Source organism: Lissotriton helveticus, chromosome 4_1, assembly GCF_964261635.1.
Source record: "Lissotriton helveticus chromosome 4_1, aLisHel1.1, whole genome shotgun sequence".
In the NCBI taxonomy this organism is placed as follows: Eukaryota; Metazoa; Chordata; class Amphibia; order Caudata; family Salamandridae; genus Lissotriton; species Lissotriton helveticus.
Window position 1 is genome coordinate 1,632,983,547 of NC_136063.1, and position 19,421 is coordinate 1,633,002,967.

A 19,421-nucleotide genomic window follows, 5' to 3' on the forward strand; every position below is an offset into this window, starting at 1 on the left:
TCGCAAATTCGGCTCTATCTTAGTCAAGGCGCTCAAGCTGCAACCTCTCCTTTTCCAGTCTTCGCCATACCCGTGGTGCACTGGCACACTTATGAATGGATTCCAGTTCTAGGACTGACTCCTCCAGTTCTTGCCTCTTACTTTTCTGCGTCTTATTGTCATGTACTGCCATCGCAATGAGAGCACCCCGAGCAACCAGTTTTAAGGCCTCCCACACTGAGGAGAGGGCAACCGGGCCAGTTTCATTAAGGGCCGAGTAGTCAGTCTACTAGGGTCTTCCTAATTGCTGCGACCATGTCTGGCGAGTGCAGCAGTGTCTCATGCAGGCACCAGTGTGGTGTCTGTGTGTGTGTGTGGGGGGGGGGGGGGGAGGGGGAAGCATACAGGGTAAGAATGATGGGTGTGTGGTCTGACAATGAGCCGGGCTCAAAGGTGGAGTCAGTTACTCTGTCCCATGCAGAGGACGAGCCTAGAAAATGGTCTAGGTGGCCGTTTGTCTTGTGAGCTGCAGATTAAAATGTGTAGTCGCGTTCATCAGAATGTTGTAGGCGCCAGACATCGCGCAGCCCAGTCTGCAAGCCAAGCTAGCACCTCAGGGAAGAGTGTCCCAGAGTACCCAACTCTCTGTCCTGAGCTGTTCCACATTCATCACTGTGTTAAAGTCCCCACCCACCAGGATCGCTGTATCTGGGAGAAGTACTTTTGCTAGGGAATCAGTTATAAAGTCTTCTTGCCGCTCATTGGGGGCATAAGGCGAAGCAACAGTGAAATGGAATGTTGAACATGGAGGGCCAGCAGGCGTCCCTTGATCTCGAGAAATGGGCCCAGGACCTCCTCCGAGAAGCATTTGGAGAGCAGGAAAGCCACCCCCCCTTTTTTCCTTTTCCCGCATGAACAGAATTGCTGTGGGAATCTCTTGGTTTGTATTCTGTGTGTGTCCTTGGGAGCAAGTGTTTTTCCTGGATCAAGCATACGTCTCCCTGTGAGTGTTCTAGAGGAGAGCGCGCCACAGCCCTCTTGATGGGATTGTTGAGGCCTCGTAAATTGAGGCTAAGTATCTTGATCTCCAGGGTCAAGAGAAAAGAAAGCGGCTAAATAGTAGTGGGCGTGTAACTCACAGAACAGACTGGGAGAAGCACAGGGGTCTGTCTGTGGAGAGAGCTTCATGCTAGCCCAGATGTATACTGCGTTGGCCTGATGTGGCTCGTCTGAAGGGGAACCCCAATAAATCAACCTAAAACCCAACCAGACAACCTTAACTAACAAAGGTGGAATAGAGTTCAACATAGCAGGAAGGTCCTGACAGGTGGGGACAGCGAGTAACCAGGTAAAGGCTGGGCTCAGCTCCCCCGCCTCGCATGTGTCATCCGGACCATTCAGCATGCTCTACAGTACCTCACGGGAGTGGAGTCATCCTCACGTTTGCTGTCACCAGATGGGTTTAGGCTCAGATCTAGGCACTGAGGTGAATGTACGACATTGTTCTGCATTCTGTCGATCAACTGTTTTTGCATTTGTCACCGGAGAGGGAGCACAGCATCTCTAACCTTTCTTTGGCCATGGTGTCCATGGTGATGCACGAGCCGCAAACCTCGTCTCACCCTGTGGAGGTCTCTGCCGGATGCCTTATTATCCGTTTGGGAGTCTTGATCTTTTGTGTCTAGGTTGAAAACTTTGCATGCCTCGATCAGGGAACATAGCTGGTATGTTTTGCTGTCTAATTGGAAGATAAGACCAAATGGATGGCCCCATGAATATGTGGTCCGCAGAGAACGCAGATGGCTGGAGACAGGGCGGAACTCTTTTCGTTTCTGTAAGGTAGAGGCTGTGAGATGCCGAGGGTGCGCGAGGCGGACCAACCCGGTGGCACCAATCTATTTTGATGCTGTCTGTCGCAGCTTCCCCCAAAACACGGCTAAATATGGCCTGGACATAGCCCTTGAGATCCGTAGGACCCCCTGGATGAGTACATATCTTCTGCATGCGCCTGCTGGTCAATTTGCTGGTCCTGGAGGTGAATGATTTCTTGCTGGAAGGCTTTTATTTCTTTGTCTCCAGCCACGGATCCCTCTTCTAGGGCCACCACTCTTGCAGCCACTTTGTCAATATCCCTGCGCCCTTCCCTAAGCTCTAGCGCCAGGTATTTTTTCCCTTGTGCAGCAACGCAAACAACTCTAGGAACTCGCAGGTCACTGCTCAATCAGCTCCATCACGCCCACCGGATTGCTTCGACTCCCCCGTCGCCATCTTCTCATTCTGAGCTCCCCCCATGCCTTTTAATAGCATGTCGTGGACTGAGCATTCTTTCTTCGCTTTGGATGTTACCATCACTAAACCGCTTTGGGCTTGGAAAGCTATCGAGCGTGGGGGGAGGGGTTGTGATGTCAGGCCGTGGTGTGAACGAGAGCTGGTCCAAAGCCGCTCCCGACGCTCCCCCACCACTGAGCAGTCCTTGCAGCATACCTTCCCGTATTCCATGTCCAACAGCCCTACTTCAAGGACATCTGTAGAGGTCCATTCAGCACTGTTTGTTCTTGTGCCAATGACTGGGTCAACGCTTGGCTGGTGGTGTTGGCAGGCAATTAGCTGCAAAGGAACGGATGCAGGAGCTCTTCAGCACGCCTTACTGGTAGGACTAATGTGCCACTTAGCAACGCAAACCAGCAACCCCTGTAGACCTCACTTCATGGGGCAGCCCAGGGCATCTGCGGCAAATTCTGAGGCAGAACATCTGGGGCTCCGGCATGCGGCAACTTCAGAGACACATGAGTTGTGACGCAATCCTGGTAGATGGAGGTAATCTTGGTCTGGCTTTTGTTGTCCGAGGAACCCGCCCATGCTGCGTCAGGCATGCCAGTGAGCAGGTGATTGCCTACAGGCTGGTTCCTGGGAGTAGAGAGGTGGGTTCCTGGGAGTAGAGAGGTGAAGCCCGTGGAGGAGCCCAGCTACCCCACTTGCCTCAGATCAGTAGGGGGCCAGTTGTTGCCCCCGTGCACTAGGCCTCCAGCTACAAGTCCAGAGGCGGCAATCCCAGTCCTGCACAGACTCTCTGGCTGAACACTTCACATTTCTTCTGCTCCCTCAGTGCTGTTTAGGTGCAATGGTGAAGACGGGGGGCGCAACTCGTGTTCCTACGCAGTTGTGCCAGGGGCAGTCCAGAGGACGGGACGCTTGTCGGCGATTCCATAGTTCCCCCCCGCTGTTGTGCACTTCTGGGTGGAGAGGGGGCGACCTACAGCGCAAAAGACTCCCAGGCACGGCACTTACTTTTTGCCGCAGCTGCTGCTCCACCCAACACTACCCCAGGTTGTCTCAGTGCATTGCAGATGCTTGTTGGGGCTCATACCTAGACCCATACCCTTACTGTTAACCCTCCTGCTGCAGGGCACTATCTGCCAAAGTCCTGGTAATTACTTGTAAGTAGCAGACTGCAATACTAGTCCCAAGATTCCTTAGACATCTTAAGCTGGTCAAAACATAGTTGTGCAATCGCAGTTCTAGTTTCCATGCCATGAGTTACAGGATCGGGGTATGTGGAATTTTATAAGTGTCAACGTGCAAACATGATGGGTGAAATCCTACCAACTGTTTCAAGTTCAGCTATTGAGGCAAGAGAGGAGTGTCCAGGAGATGGCCATGCAGAAGGCATGGAAAATGTTGAGATTTGGTTCCCAGGGTCCAACTGTAATCATTTATCACAGGTTTTCTGGGGCTACAATAATGTTGATTGAACCCCTTTAGCATTTGAGATCCAGAATAGCATAACAGAACAGTCCAAGGCTTACTAAGGAGGTGATGAGGATTAGGCACCCAGAACACAGTAAAATGCAACCACATCTCAATGACCATGTATCAATACAAGTGCTTTACTTGATGTAAATAAATATACTTTAATACATAAAAAACAATATTGTACTTTAAATAATTGCAAAATACAGCCCTTTTAAGGTTTTTCCTTGCAAGTGTGAGGACCACAAACGATAAAGTAGTATTTAAAAACTAGGAGCAATATTACAGTTGGTGCCTTAGGGCAGTTTTATTTCACTGGTGCTCAAAAATGTACACTGGTCATCTAAATTCGTATTTTCAGCGACTGCACAAGAGACTTCAAAAGGTTAAACTTCAAAATATTACGAAAATAGCATCTCTGAGCAGTCCAAAGTCTGCAACTTTGCAGTTGCTACTTTTCAAAGACTTATTGTATGTTTCTGTTTTAACTAGAATTATTTGGGCATTTTCTACTATACAGAAAATGTCTGCACATCAGAGTGTCAGACCTCCAGCCCAAAGGATTACACACAAATCCTTCTCCCAAACTTGACAAACCCCAACAGTCACTTCCAGGGGCACAGGCCCAAATCACAGTGCCCAAACAGTCTCTGGCAATCCCTCGACTTATTGGCAAGTGAATTGGGTAATATCTAATTCCAATTCTCGTACAACAAGGTGCCTATGGTAGATGGAGTCACACTTCTAAGCCCTCCAACTTGAAAACTACCACTCACACCCTGAAAATTGCAATGTTGTGGAACCTTCAGACCGATGTGACCGTCTGTGCTAGTATAAAACTTGCAGACAATGTACCTTCAGGTGTTGCACCCACGGGTCCAAAGAGAGATTTGTTTTTCAAGCGCTTCAGAGATTTACGTGCTCCTAATGGTTCCAGACTTAAGGCATCTTTCTCCAGCCATCTTTCAAACTCCTAGTGTCAGATGTTAAAATCAAGCTACTCCTTGAGGCCTTTAGAGACAACTGTCAGTCATGCACAGGGCACGACAGGGCTAAGGAGGAAGCAGGCACACCAAAAAAGGTTGTAGGCAAAGTGGCTTCCCATGAGTACCAGGCAATTCCAGTGACAATTATGAATTTGGGGTGAAACTCCTAAACAGCAGCCGGGTGCCTTTATGAATTGGAGCAATGCTGTCTTCACATAAACTTCTGAACCAAATGACAGGAGAGCTCTCTTCTTTAAGAGGAGTGTGGCTCAATGGTTAGAGCGGCAGACCCTGATGCAGAGTTCTGGTCAGGGACCAGGGTTCGATTCCTGCCTCGGCGGGGTCTCGGGCTCAATTTCCTCGGACCTGTTAATTCTCTCCTCGCTGCCTATTCTAATCACGGGCCCCACGCTGCAACTGTGGGCAATAGCTTGCTTAGCCTCCCCACCGGCCCCAACAGCGCTAAGGATGCCTGGCTTCACCCTGGGGGTGCCCAGGAGTGGACACTTCACAGGGAAAGCCAGGAGGGGTATGAGTATCAGCGCCAGGAAGCCGAATAGGCGACACCGCAAGGCTCCCTCAGTCAGTATCGGGATCAGAGCTATTCCCAGTGAGATAGGAAGGTCGCAGTCGGGCTGATGTGCATTCTCTTCCTTGCATAACAATAGATCAGGGAATACTGGACTGGTCCGAATACCTACTAGTTAAGAGAAGAGCTGGTCAATCAGCTCGCTTATGGTTTGAATTCTGGGGACATACTCAATTTACATGCACTATGGGCACTGATTGATTATGAACAACCAGTGCCTCGAGTTGGCTGGTTCCAACTGGCCTAGGTAGAAGTGATTGATCTATTGCACATTGCCACTTGAGATCGTATGAGTTCTATACATATGAATGCTGTATTGGGTCCCATGTAGCAGGCCACATCTCGGATTTACAGGTTGAGGCAGGAAGGCTAAAAAGAACCTGGAAGCACCCTGGCAGAGGCACTGGTGCAACTTGTGTGGGCTAATGACCTGACACCCCCAACTACAGGAACAACTGTACTATGGGCTGGAGGTAAATCAATGCTGAATTGTGGGTGCCCACGTCAACAGAAACTAAGCACTATTGAAAAAAGCTCTCCAATCGTTGTGCCAAAATAGATTCCACCATGCACTTGGTCAGACATGCATACAGACCTCAAACGTAACAGACACACACTTAAACTATCCACATAGATCCCATACTTATGGATGATAAAGAACCCACTTAAGGGAAACCGAGCAGGCATATTAAAGGGGAAGGCCATTAGGTATGTGATTTGACCAGGTAAAAAAAGGCCTTTCATTTCACTACAAATCACACCAACCTTTTTGTGGCCCCTACACCTCAAACCTCTGCTGTGAAGTCTTTAGTCATAAAACAGCTTGCAAAAGTTGTCGAGCTCACTGAGGGAAAACAATAGAAGCCAACAGAACGACAACACAGGGCTGTATAGCAAGGCAGGCATAAAGGAGACTTTCAGTACCATCTAACACCTACAAACCAATCTTGGTGCATATTCACAAACCTTTTGAGTGTCTATTCCCACCTTGGACATACATATATCTTTGCTCCTAAAAAGGTTGGTCTGTGTTCTCCATGTAGAATGGGAAGGGAAGAACCCAAACATGGTGGTGGTGGAGAATGGAAAGATGTTCTCCACAGGAGAAAAATAAATCCTTGTGGAAATACTTTAAAAGTGTAAACACACATTTCTGCCAACATATGACGCTTTTTCATGCATGAATACATATTTTCATGGACTACTCCTAGAGATGTTTATAAATCCCCAAAGCTTTAGAAATCTGGTTTAGGATGATATTCAAGATAGTTGATTTCAGACCCTTTAAAGAAAGGCATTGGGCCCATTGTTGCTGGGTCCAGTGAGAACGACACAAGACTCCATTGTGTTTTGGAAATTTAGGGATAGCGAAAGTGAGAGACTGTTTAGGTTGGTTAAATAACTAAAGTCATGCTGATCCAGAAATGGTGCAGTGCCACCACCTTATGCTTTCCTGGAATAATGGTTTAGATTCTGGCTAACTTGTTGTGCCTTATGTTGTCTGACCTGCACTGCTTTTCTAGTATGGCACATATTTGAAAACATAATGCGACCCATCTTGTTGGCCATCATCTTTGGCTGGACATGGTCTGTGTACCACCCCCACACCGGTCAGCCTTGTGGATAAGTCATTGATAGTTCTTCAACTGATGTTGAGCAGAAAGAGGGCAATCCTACTGGGTGTTTCTCTTCATTTCCAATCTCTCAGACCACACTGTCCCAGTTCTTACCCTGGCATTTAGTAAAATGTACATTATTTTAACCCACCTAGTGAGTGTTTGACCAAAAATCATATGCTACAACACAATCTTAAAAGTCCAGCTAGTCTTATTAATGTATTTCTAAGTATCTTTAGACGCATCTTAATCTTCCTTTTCCCTATAGGGAATGTTTGTTGGCCCGAATTCATTGTGGTATCCTATTATGCATAAAATTGCATACACTATGTCAAGCCAGAGGAAATGGGATGTATTATATGGTGTGGACTGCAACTTCACTGAGTAACACACTTACCAACCTCTTCTGGGCCCTTGGGCTTCATTTGCCAGACCTTCAGCTCAAGCCAGGGTAGCTGTGGCTCTGAGCAGCAATGGTTACAAAACAGGTGTAAAGCATTTAAACTGCTTCAAAACACTAGAAGAAATTGCCAAGACACCTAAGAAATCCAACACCAGTTTATAAAAATAGACTATTTTTAGACACCACACTGAAAAAGATCCACCAGAGGTTGGTGGAGATATAGAATTTAGAAGGTATAGTAAACCGGGTTATTTCACGAGCAATTGCAAATTCAGTACATTTGACCGTTAGAAATGTTTTCACCAAAACGTTTGGGGAAATTGGAATGTAATCACCTCAGTCACTCTAGTTGACCATCTCCAGTAGGGAGCCACTCAGGGGGTTTAGCAGGCTCCTCAGCAACAGTTCCTCAGCAGGTGAAGCAGTCGAAGACTTCCAGGCACTTTTATCCTTTGCAGGGCTTTCCTATGGAAGTGGTCCTGATGCAAGGGATGCAGGATACTGAACATGCTCAAAGAATGCTGTGGAGGCACTATGATCACCGGGGGGTTTGCTGCGGCGACTCCTCTGTCCACAAAGCGGGTGCGGCAGTCCTGGTCACAGGGTCGATATTCCTCGAAGCCCTCTCAATGCTGGCAAAGTCCAGTCATCCCATAACTACTGGTCACCCAGTATCGCTGTCATCGGTCAATCCTTTCTGGGTCAATAATTTGTCCTCTAGGAGTCCCAGCTGCATTTTGACATCAATCTCGGGCTCAGTGAACTCTGGTGCAACTGTGTGTGTCTGGTTGGGGCCCCGGGTGCGGTACGCACCGGTTGGCGATGGGTTGAAGACTTTGGGCTACCATCTTGCCCCAGCAGACTTCTCAGCTGCTGTGCCCTTGTGCTATGAACAGTAGGTCAGCACACTGACCTTTGGGGCCTCTTGGCTTTGGTTGGGCTCTGGAGATTCTTTCTTCTCGAGTAGGACACAGCAGCACAGTCTCTCTCTCCTTTACCAGCCACCAGGATCAGGAGGTGCATTTCTTGCCACTGCAGCCTCTATGCTAGTTTCACAGTGCAGCAGGTCAGTCCTTCTTGGGTGCTTTTCCAGCACATTCAAGATCTGAGTTCAGAGGGTCATGGGTGCCCTACTTATTCTCAGAAAATGCTGTCGAGGCAGTTGCAGTGCTGTCTAATGAGCTGGTAGGTTCCTTCCTGTACTTCCTGTGAAGTATGACGTCTAGGCATCCCAGGATGCACCATTCTCCCCACTTTCAGTATAGCAGGACCCCTCTCCTGGCGTGTGAAGCTCCCTAGTCAATCCCAGAGAAGTGGTTACCAAGGGAAATGCACGCCCTTGGAAAACAAGTTTGGCAACTGGTTTCTTCTCTTGTGCTCCAAGAGCCAGCCTACCTGCCTGAACAGTGGAGCAGCCCCTCACCCAAGTGTTACCAATTGGCCCCTAAAAGGCAGCTTCTCCTTTGAAGCTTGCCTTTTTGGCCGAAACCTCCCTCCAGACTAGGCCTCTATTGTATTCCTTCTTAGGAGTCGTTAGCATTCTGCCATCTGGGAAACTGTGCAGTCTCGACTACAAGACACTGTGTGCAACGAGTTTGGGCACAGAGAGCTGACTGCAACAAAGTGGCAACTTTGCTAATGTTGCACACTGCAACTTCTTACATTAATTTCGACCTGCGAATCAAGTCGGGCTTAATGTAACAAGTTGTTTGATACCTAGGATGACCCACTTTGTCACACCGTTCCAGAGTTAACACCGCTGATGGGGTCAGCGTGTAACACTGCACTGGGCAATTGGGCGACCAAACTTTTCCACAGTAAACATTACAGTTCTGCATTTTCACGCAAAACTTGTAAAGTTACATGTTCTGTCCGTGGAATATGTTTCACCCTGCCTTAAGACTTGATATGCCTTTTATCGAGGTGACTTACACATTTTCCAGGGGGAAGTCTGAGTTTGCCATTGCTTTAAATGGCAACGTTGGGCCAGCAGTTAAACTGCCATTACTACCTGCAAATGGCAGGCTGGGAGTCTTGTTTTGCTCATGTCTCACCCACGGTGGCAAAACAGCACTGCAATCCCTGGGGGCACCCTTTAACTTACATGCCTTGGTACCATTTACTAGAGAATTACAGGTAAGCTAGCTCAGCCAATTGGTTATAAGCCATTTCAGCATATCAGTTTAAGGGCAATTGCACAGGCACGAGGTTTAGTTAGTGCACCCTTAGAGTCGTAAAACCAGCAGCATCAGTTAAAAAACTAGGGGGTGACCATACACAAGGGGGCATTTCCTTACAAAGTCTATCTAATAGTAGTTCATATTCCTCACTCTGTTACCAGGTCACTTTCGGAGCCCACTGCTCCCTGGGCCTTGTTCTAACTGCTCCTTGATAGGATACATCTGCCGAGAGTATATCCTCTTCAAATACTCTTAAAAGGTCTTATTTATACAATTTTGGATGTACATCAGTGCTCTAGCTTTTTATTAGTAATAACCAGAACATTTTTGGCTGGTTCTATTTAAACATATTCTGCTGGCAGTTGTTCGTCTGTATATCCTTCCCTTTGTAGTGGTTGTTTGTGTTATTTATTTTCAAATGTAATTAAAGTCCTCTATAACTCCTGAACTTTCCTCCGCACTTCTACTACCAGAAGTTATCACTTCTGGATACGTCTGTAAGTCAGTTTCTAACTCCTGTGTTCTTTATTATGTACCTTAATTTTTATTCCGTATAAAAGCCCCTCTATTTCCAGTTTCATGCTGTGGATTTTGCAAATCTATATACCTTGGGCCACCTTCATTGCATCCCATTATATACAGTTTAGTCAAATAGGACCTACGTTCTCATTGAAAGTGATCAACTGTGTGTTTTGTCTTTAAATCCCACATACTGCACTTTTAAACTCCAGGCACAGTTGTAGAACAATGTACCCAATAGCAGTTTTCTCCTGAAATAAAATTAATGAAACGCAATGTTTGCTATAGAGGGCACTGTATTGCAGCTTATCAAAGGTACACTGTGTTCTATGAAATCTACTTTAGAGATGTAGAATCTTTAAAGTAAAGAATACTGATAGCAGTGATGGTTTTAAGCCTCACTTTAAACTCATGGCACAGGGCCAGAGGCCACCTTCTATTTCCCATACCACCTATGCTTGACCCTTCCTTTTCATTAGTTGCATTGGCAGATCCCCTGTTGCAATCCTGGGGCTCTTGTGAAGTCCCAGTCAAGGAGTAACTTTTTTACAGAGTGAGAAGAGGCCACATTTTCCCCAAAACATACACAGCACCCGACACCAGAAACCATGGATTCTACTGGCTTACACTTACTTTAGCATGGCCATGGACACGTCTGTGGGTGGTGTAATATTCAAACTGGGCACTCAAATTATCCAGAACTTCAATGTTTTTTCATACATACTTTACTTAAAACAGTTTAAAAAGAATGATCTTGATTGTTTATAATCTCTAGATTGCAAGACTCGAAGGACAGGTGATGAGGTATAAATCTGCTGCAGAGAATTCTGAAAAGGTGGAAGATGAACTTAAAGCAGAAAAGAGAAAACTTCAGCGAGAGGTAAACTTATATTCCCTTTTGTAAGAGTGGCTTTGCGTTATAACTAGCCCCTGAGGGCTATCCCTATGATTAAGACAACTTGGTATTAAGGTCTCCTTTGGACATCCTTAACTATACCTCTTATAGCTGGTTACATCATTGTGGAGTGAGGATTCTGTGAGGAGGGAAGGAATGCTAGGAAAATAGCAAAAGAAACCATTGATGGACGGAATGCTGGACAATGCAAACATTCACCCCCAGTCACAAGGATCTGGATTTAATCCATCATTCTTTTGCTCACCACACCACACCACCCCAGTGTGGACCCAGCCATATGCAAATCATTCTTAACCCTGTTCCTTATGGGAACAGTCCAGCCCGAACTGCCAAACCAGGTCCTCCCTGGACCGGAAACCAGCATCCTGGGACCTGTTTCAGGGTATCACCCTTCATCAGCCAGGCTAGCTTGAATCCAGTGGTGTAGTGAGCACTGTACCCGCGTCTGGGCACACACCAAATAATTAGGGTACCATGCTGTGCACTGGGAGTCCATGTCCTAAAATTGCTGGCAATCGTCCATTTCTATTAATTTGTGGCGTTTCCTATTGTATTTTTTGCATTTGTGTAGCTACAAGTTTTTATATTTACTCTATCCCGGTATTCAGAACATAAAAAATTATAGTTGTTGGCCCCACCCCCTTTTGATTTTGGATTCCTGGGAAGATCATCCACCAAAAAACAGTGACAGCAGTAAGAATATGCCCTCTGCAACCATATACTTGTCATAATTTAAATTCACTGTGCGATAAATTTAGTTATTCAGTGTGTCCCCAAATTCTACATGAACTATCACTTCAATATCAACAAACCTTAGATTGTCCTTTTCAGTAAACTTTCTGTTTCTGGCCTTACAGCAGCTCTTAGTTTTCTGAAAATCTGCTTCCTGCCACCCGATACTAGCTGTCATTATCATTTCTTAATATTTTCAGCCAGATTCATCAAAGTAAAATCGGCTCGCAAAGGGCCAGATTCTGAGAATCTGGCCCTTTGCGAGCGCTATTTTTGCATTTGGGATTCATCATCCCAAATGCAAAAATCGCAAATCTAGAAATCGCTAAATTGCGATTAATTGCATTTAAGGAATCTCAATTTGCGATTCCTTAAATGCAACACCAGTGTACATGACCATTTCAGGGGTGCTACAGGGTGTCGTTTGGACACCCTGGCACCCTTGAAATCGCTTCCTTATTTGCGATTTGCTAATTGCTAATCGCAAATAAGGAATGACTATGGGCCTTTAGGCCCATAGGCCCATAGGCATGAATGGGAAAGCCATTCCTTATTTGCGATTAGCAATTACCGAATCGCAAATAAGGAAGCAGTAGAAATCGCAAAAAATATTGCGATTTCTACATGCATCCCGTTTTGCGAGTCTTTAATAGCGATTCCTTAAAAATTGCTATTAAGGACTCGCAAAACAGGACATTGATGAATCTGGGGGATTGTTTCAAAAAAACATCTTTTTCATTTTAACAGCTATTTTTCCTAAATAACAGCTTGTCCTTTTCAGTCCTTACATTAGAATTATTATGTATTTTAATAGGGCTTGGAGGGTGTGTAATACACAGTCACATAATCCATGACCGGCAATGAAATAGTTAGGAACTTCTTTGCCCCCCTTTCGGAGCCAGTGTCATAATCATTCCATGGAAGAACCTCCCACGCTCTTAAACACCAATTCTCTAATGTTGGGGCTTTGGCCATCTTCCAAAACTTAACAATAGCCAATTTGACCTTAAGTAAAAATTGGTAAATCATTTTCCATGTGTTATTGTCCATTATCCCCAGTGTTTGAGGCTTCCTGTTTTAGCCTGAGACCAATACCACTACACCCTTGGGTTCAGGCACAGGATGTTTTACTACATACCCTTTATCTACCAGATTGTCTTCCTGAAATGACTGAAATATTTTGAGCTGTGCTACATTCAGCCTTAGACAAGGCCTTAGACAAGGCCTTCTGCCAAACCTACCGTTCACCCAGCCCCAGGAAAGCCTTTGACTGTGATAGTCTGGTTCAGCTGCACTTTAAAAAAAAAATGCATTTAGTTTTGAAGAGGAGAGTTAAAAGGACTGAGTCAAAGAAAGATTAATTTCCCAGTTTAGTTAGCATAGGGAATGTTGCTTCTGCTACAGTACAAAACGCTGAATGAACTTACATCAATCATGACAAAAAAGTAGAATTTTACTCAAAAATATATATATAATATATATATGTATGTATGTATGTATGTATATATATATTTATCTATTTTTATTCTTTTTTTTATTATTTATTTATTTATTTGGTGTAGATGGATTTGGCAGTTTTTGAGATACTAGTGTTTAAAAAATGTTTGGGCTGGTATCACAGAATACAAAGAAAATACTCCCAAGAAATTCAGGAAAATAAATTACAACTAAGTCGAAGTCATGGTTCCAAATGAAAACCAAAAATTCCCTGCAAATTGCCAGGTATGGCCACCTACACAAACTATAATTTAAGCCCCTTCTATCAAAACAATAACTCACTCTAAATGGGCAGTTTGTGATCTTATGATATTTATACCAATAAAAACTGGACTTAACAGGACATCAATAGATAATAAAACAAATTCAATCAAGAAGTTGTACTGTACCCTCTTAATGGTAAGTTAATATGAGATTTCATCAGTGTCCATCGTGATCACTTCTTCCAGATATTGGCGAGGTCATGAGCAGCCCCCAATTTTGGATGGGAGCTATGGTTTTGATGACGTAGATATCCCTTATATTTTTTTTTCTCAAGTAAATTGGCAGACTGGTGGGCAAACTCTGTGGAACTACACTGTGCCACTTCCCCAGCTCCCATTCTCTAAAAATGTTACTTTTCACTTTAGAAGCTGTTTAACTGAATTGTCTTTTTCTCACTAACATGCCATCATGTCTTTCTATTGTAAATGACACTAAGGACCTCATTACGATGTCAGTCGGAAAGGCTCCGAACGGCAGTCGAATTCTCCTAAACTGCGTCGAAACCTACGTTTCCAACCGACTCGAAAACATTTCCGACCAACCCATTGCAATGGAAAGGTAACAGTTCGGTCATTCCGAAACGGTTCCAACAGGCATTAGGAGACTCCGAGTCGATCGGAGCCGAATCATACAGCTGTACGTACTGTGTTTCCGACCGCCGTATTAAGATGTCTGAACCTGACAGCCTTTCCAAATCAGTCTGACACGGAACGGCTTTTGGAAACTGACTTTGAGGGCCTGTAGCAGGATCCCCTTCACCCTGAGGCCTCCAGTTGGGGCCTGTAGGGGTACCAAACAGACTATTAATTGGATATACCCTTGCACTCCTGTGGTTTTAACCGTCTTGGTATTTGTTGCGTGCTCCTGGGTGTGCACTCCGTTGTGCACAAATATGATAAGAAAATGCGTGCCCCTAGAATTGGCATATTAGCAACGCGGACAGATTATTTTTGGAACATCACTCACAATAGTTTTCTACTAGCCACTACGCGGACAGATTACTTTATTTTTGGAACGTCACTTGCAATAGTTTTACTACCACATGCTCATAAGCGCACGCACAAACACGGAGCATTTGTTTTAATCACGCTCAATAATGAATGCACACATGCGCACAACCTACATATATTCACGTCTAAACCGCTTCACGGTCAGTCTCACTGCAGGGCACTATGTACAGACAGAAAACACCTTAATGAGTCACTTAGAAGTCAACGGGCACTTTCTACTATAAACCACACATCACAAAGTTATGACGTTTGGTTATAATCAACGGAATACCTTCATGACAATATCATGTTGATTTATATGTATTATGCATCCTCGTGTATTGAACATAAATATTTGATTTATAGACTAATGTTTTCCTGATGAAGGCTGAAGTCAGCCAAAATGCATTGGAAGGAGCACTAACATGCAGATTTGAACATCACAAGGATTTACAAGAAAGAGTGAAAAATAACTCCAAAACATGAGATTAAATGATTGAATAAAAACAAATCTATCAAAATTCTAAATAAGGATTGGTATTAACTTCATAGCCCTGAGGGGAAGTAAGCTGTGACCAGGGGACGTTCCCCAATTCCAGGGGCACGGATTTTGGTACCAAACAGACCCCACTTTAAAACCATGCAGTGTGTGGCAGGCACCTTGGGGTGCCCGCCACAGGGTGCAAGGTATTCCGTAACCACCCCTTTTTTTCAATGGGAGCCTGTGTTGTCGGTCGGAACATAGGCTCCCATTGAAGTCAATGGGAGACTTTCTGAACGGTGTTCCGAACCATCTTAATCAGTCGGTCGGACTCGCCGAACGCATGTCGGTCGGAACTGATTCAGAGAAGGATTCGGTCGGATTGCTTCCGGACCGACATCGTAATGAGGCCCTATATTGTGGGGTTAAAAAAATGTGGTTTGTACATTTAACCAAATGAAGTAACAATCTGAATTTGTTCTATACATCTTCTTTGCTTCATCATATCAACTCCAAAATATTTTGTGCACAAAGTAATGTGGCTTATTGTTTTCCATCTAGCTTCGAACAGTACAAGACAAGATGGAAGAAATGGAGATGACCAACAGCCACTTAGTGAAACGCTTGGAGAAAATGAAGGCCACGAGGACTGCACTTCTTACTCAGCAGTAGAGAGAAAGGAATGCTGGAAACTGCACTGCTCCATGGAATAATTAGCCCTTACTTTTAATACGTACTTTCTCAATGGCACAAAATGTCGAACATCTTCCCCAGTGTTCAGTGGTATTTTAGTATCATAATTTAGCAACATTTTATAATTTATGAGAGAATGGAAACCAGCGTGAATCTTATTGAACAATGGTGGATGTCCCTGCTCAGCTTGGTTCTAGGTTAATGAGCCGGGGCACAAGATGCTGTATGACTGTTTTTGGAGAGGAAGGGGGACGAGGTGGAATAGAACATTCTAGTTTGTTCACAACTATATAATCATTTTTTTTTCACAAACTCTGCTGCTTTACGATGCTGGGCTCTTGGAGACTGCTGCATGAAACAGAAGAGGATGCACTACTACATCTCTAAGAAGTATACTTGCTCAAGGCTACGACCGTTAATGAAACAAGACACCACACAGCACAAGTGCCTTCTGCTTGGTGCAATATGGGCATCAATGCTGTTCAATTGTTCAAACCTATTACATACTGAAATAAATTAATGCTAACATTTATATTTTAAAAAAGATACTTTTTTGAGCCTATGTTCATTCAACTTTATACATCAATGGAAACTTTTTTTGTAAGATATTTAAATTTCTATAAAAATGTAAAAAATAGGGAATGTATATAAATCTTGCATTATTGCATGGGTGGTAGCTCTTCAGAATTCTAGAGTATTATAATGGGATTATTAGCTCTTACTCTTGGTATAAGAGTAAGCACTTTATTACTAGTAAAATACAGGTATTTTGCTGTACATTGTAAAATTGTATCACAACTGCTGCTTGTGTGGGTTGGGTCCTCGGACAAAGAGAACTCTATTAAATGGACACTTTACTTACTCAGTGGGTGTTTTTGCTTTTCCTTATTGTGACATGATAAATTGAACTTATAACCATATTCGTCATCATTTGCATTGCATCCCTACCTAAATTCTGACACACAGTTCCAACGGTGGCGCACACAGTCATAGTCATTTGTAGCTTTATTCAGAGTCATAACAAACATCTATAAAAGCATTTATACTGGTAAAAAACAACATGCGTCAGTTTCATTCATGGTGGCACACAGTTTACTCACTTAAGCAAAGTCCTTAATCGATTTGTACTTTTAAGATGCCAATTAATTGTTACTTTGTTTGGTTCTGCCTTGGAATAGTTAGAATTTAACTTTACCAGTCACTGGGAAGTTACGAGCTGCGTTGGCAAAGCAGCTGCTAGATAAAATACCGCAGTCAAGGTACTTTAAGCCCTCTGTTATAGTCAAAATGATCATAAGTGCTGTGCTGGAAAAACGTGGTGAAATGATTCTAACCAGGTGTTTTAACAAAACTGATATCAACACTGATTATTAAATTCCACAAAAAAGACAAATATTCAACAGTGTAAATTTCAACTAAAAGCTTATCACAGAGGGATTACAAAGGTTGTCTTTGGATGTGGAGGAGTGGTTCGATATACTTTTGAAAGTGTGATATTTTAAAAGAAGGTAGTTAATGATCTCAAATGAGGCTTACTCAAGAACCCATTCCCACTTTTGATCAGAGTTGTATTGAGAATATCTGTGCAAACAAAAACTGTTTCAATTTAAAGAAAACCTTAACGGCTCAATCAAATCTCTTAGGTAAGTGAAGGTTTACATAAACATGTCCAAGTGGAAGACAAAACTGTGGATCAAACTTAAAAACTCAAGAATAAGGTAATGGATGTGCTCAGAATGTTATTTTATGTGCCTGTATAGATAAGAATAAAATGTAAGAGGACGTGCAACACTGGAAGACCTTGCCCCTCACACTACTTGGCAAAGCCGCCTTGTACAAAATGATGGCCCTCCTCCGGTTTATTTATATCCTGCAGAATAATTCATATCTGGTACCAACAAGGTATTTTCAAGCAATAGAATCAGAGATTTGCACACTTCTTTGGAACAATGTTATCCCTCGTATAGCACTGACTAAACTTATGAAAAGCTGGTACGATGGAGGTATTGCCCTGCCAGCAATCCAATATTATTACTGGGCATCTCAATTGGTTGTGACAAGTCATTGGGTACACTGGGTGCAACCGGTACCCGCCTAGAGGATGCACAGATATAGCATGACCCCTGGGAATTATCTAAGAGCAATGTACGGAGAAAGGGAGAATGCTCCAAGAAATACGCCAACCTCAACAACTGTCACTATGGCGTAAGGCCTCAGCCGAGATGGGGTGGAAACACACGATAACAAAAGCCACTCCACTTTTGAAGACGGTGTACCTGGGGCTACTAGCAAGGTATCCAGGATTCGATAAATGGGAACTGATTGGGCTTTCAATGGTAGGAGATTTGTGGGCAAGCGTAGCCCCTTCTGTGACCTCCAGAGCGACTATGAGCTATGTGAGGGGGAAACTTTTCGATACCTTCAGGTTTGCAGCGTATTACAAAAAGCAATTCCTAAGGGTACTGAACTCCCGGCCTCCTCACCTTTAAAGGATAGGCTCTTGGATGACTACAAAATGAAAAAGGCGATATCTGTGACATATAGGAAGATATTGAATAACTCACCCGGAAAGTTCGAGAAACTGCGTATAAAATGGATGGAGGATGTAGGGGACATGAGTGACGAAGAGTGGCATGCAGGAGGCACTGGAATCCCCTTGGGAGGTAGCAACACATTCAAGATTTACATTAGTACAGTTAAAGATTCCACATAGAGCATATTAAACCAGTACAAGTTAAAATAGGTACCTTAAGCTCACCATTCTGCCCCAGGAGCTGTGTGGTCAGGTGGGAACATTTATACACCAATGGTGGGAATGTCCAGTTATTAAGATATATTGGGATAAACTAACGTTGAAAATGCTAACTCTGTGTGGGAAGGGGGTGAAGGTCTCACTTCGATGGTGCCTCCTTAACATATGGAGTGCAACAGACCTCACTGTGAAATAAATAACCTGGGATGCACTGGGGTGTATGGTCGCAAAGCGCAACATTGCAAGGACGTGGAGGGGAACAACCGGACATAGATACCGGGACTGGGTGACAGAGATGGATTGGTGTATGCAAGCCAAAAGAGTAGTTTGAGGGAAAAGGCTGCCCACAAAAATGTCCAAGATTTGGGGGGAATGGAACAAAAGTAGAGGGGTAATTGTATGCCGATTAATGACCCCACCCAACAAGGGGACTAATGGTAAAGGAAAAATACTTGCAAAGCGGCTGATGAACAAACGATCATGCTAACATTAATCTCCTGTGTGCTGGTATATTCGAAACTGTGAACGTGCACTGTACCATATGAATGTCAAATGTTAATATTCTGCAAATTACTTTCAATAAAAAGATTTTTTTTTTTTAAAGAATAAAATGTAAAGCGTTGACTCCAGGTCCGCAAACCCTTGTAGAGATGTGCACCTCAATATTTAAAGAGTAGGATCCATTGGTACAGTCAGATCAGTGTAGCCTAGAAGCTCTTTTATAATACTCCTTGATTAAGGGCTCACTTGAATGGTAGGTTATTCTCCAAACATGCATATAAACTCCTATTTCTTCCAAGATTTCATGTTTCAATCCTATCACTAGAAAAATGAAAACACCTGGTCACCTTGAATGGATTTGATATTTATTTATTCATGAAAATGGTGCCAGTAGCTGAAAACCATGCATCTTTTTTCTTCGAAGTAGATGATGGAATTGAAAGAGTATGAAGAATGCTGCATATAGCCCTGAACTGACAACTCTACTTCACTTAGATGCAGTATAAATCCTGCACATTGGGGTTACAGTGTGTCCTTGTGGGGGACACCAGCCTCCCTGACCATATTAAAGCTG

At 43.9% G+C, this 19,421-nt stretch overlaps 1 protein-coding gene across 12 annotated transcripts in view; it reads left to right on the forward strand.

Annotated features, from left to right (window-relative positions):
- Positions 1-16,455, forward strand: part of LRRFIP2 (LRR binding FLII interacting protein 2) — a 387,303-nt gene extending 370,848 nt beyond the window's left edge. For all 12 annotated transcript variants that reach the window (XM_078688284.1, XM_078688283.1, XM_078688281.1 and 9 more), the window contains 2 exons: positions 10,798-10,902; positions 15,463-16,455. In XM_078688284.1, the coding sequence (XP_078544410.1) occupies positions 10,798-10,902; positions 15,463-15,573 (216 nt within the window). In that variant the 3' untranslated portion in view covers positions 15,574-16,455. The remainder of the gene's footprint in view (positions 1-10,797; positions 10,903-15,462) is intronic.
- The last annotated feature ends 2,966 nt before the right edge of the window (positions 16,456-19,421 follow it).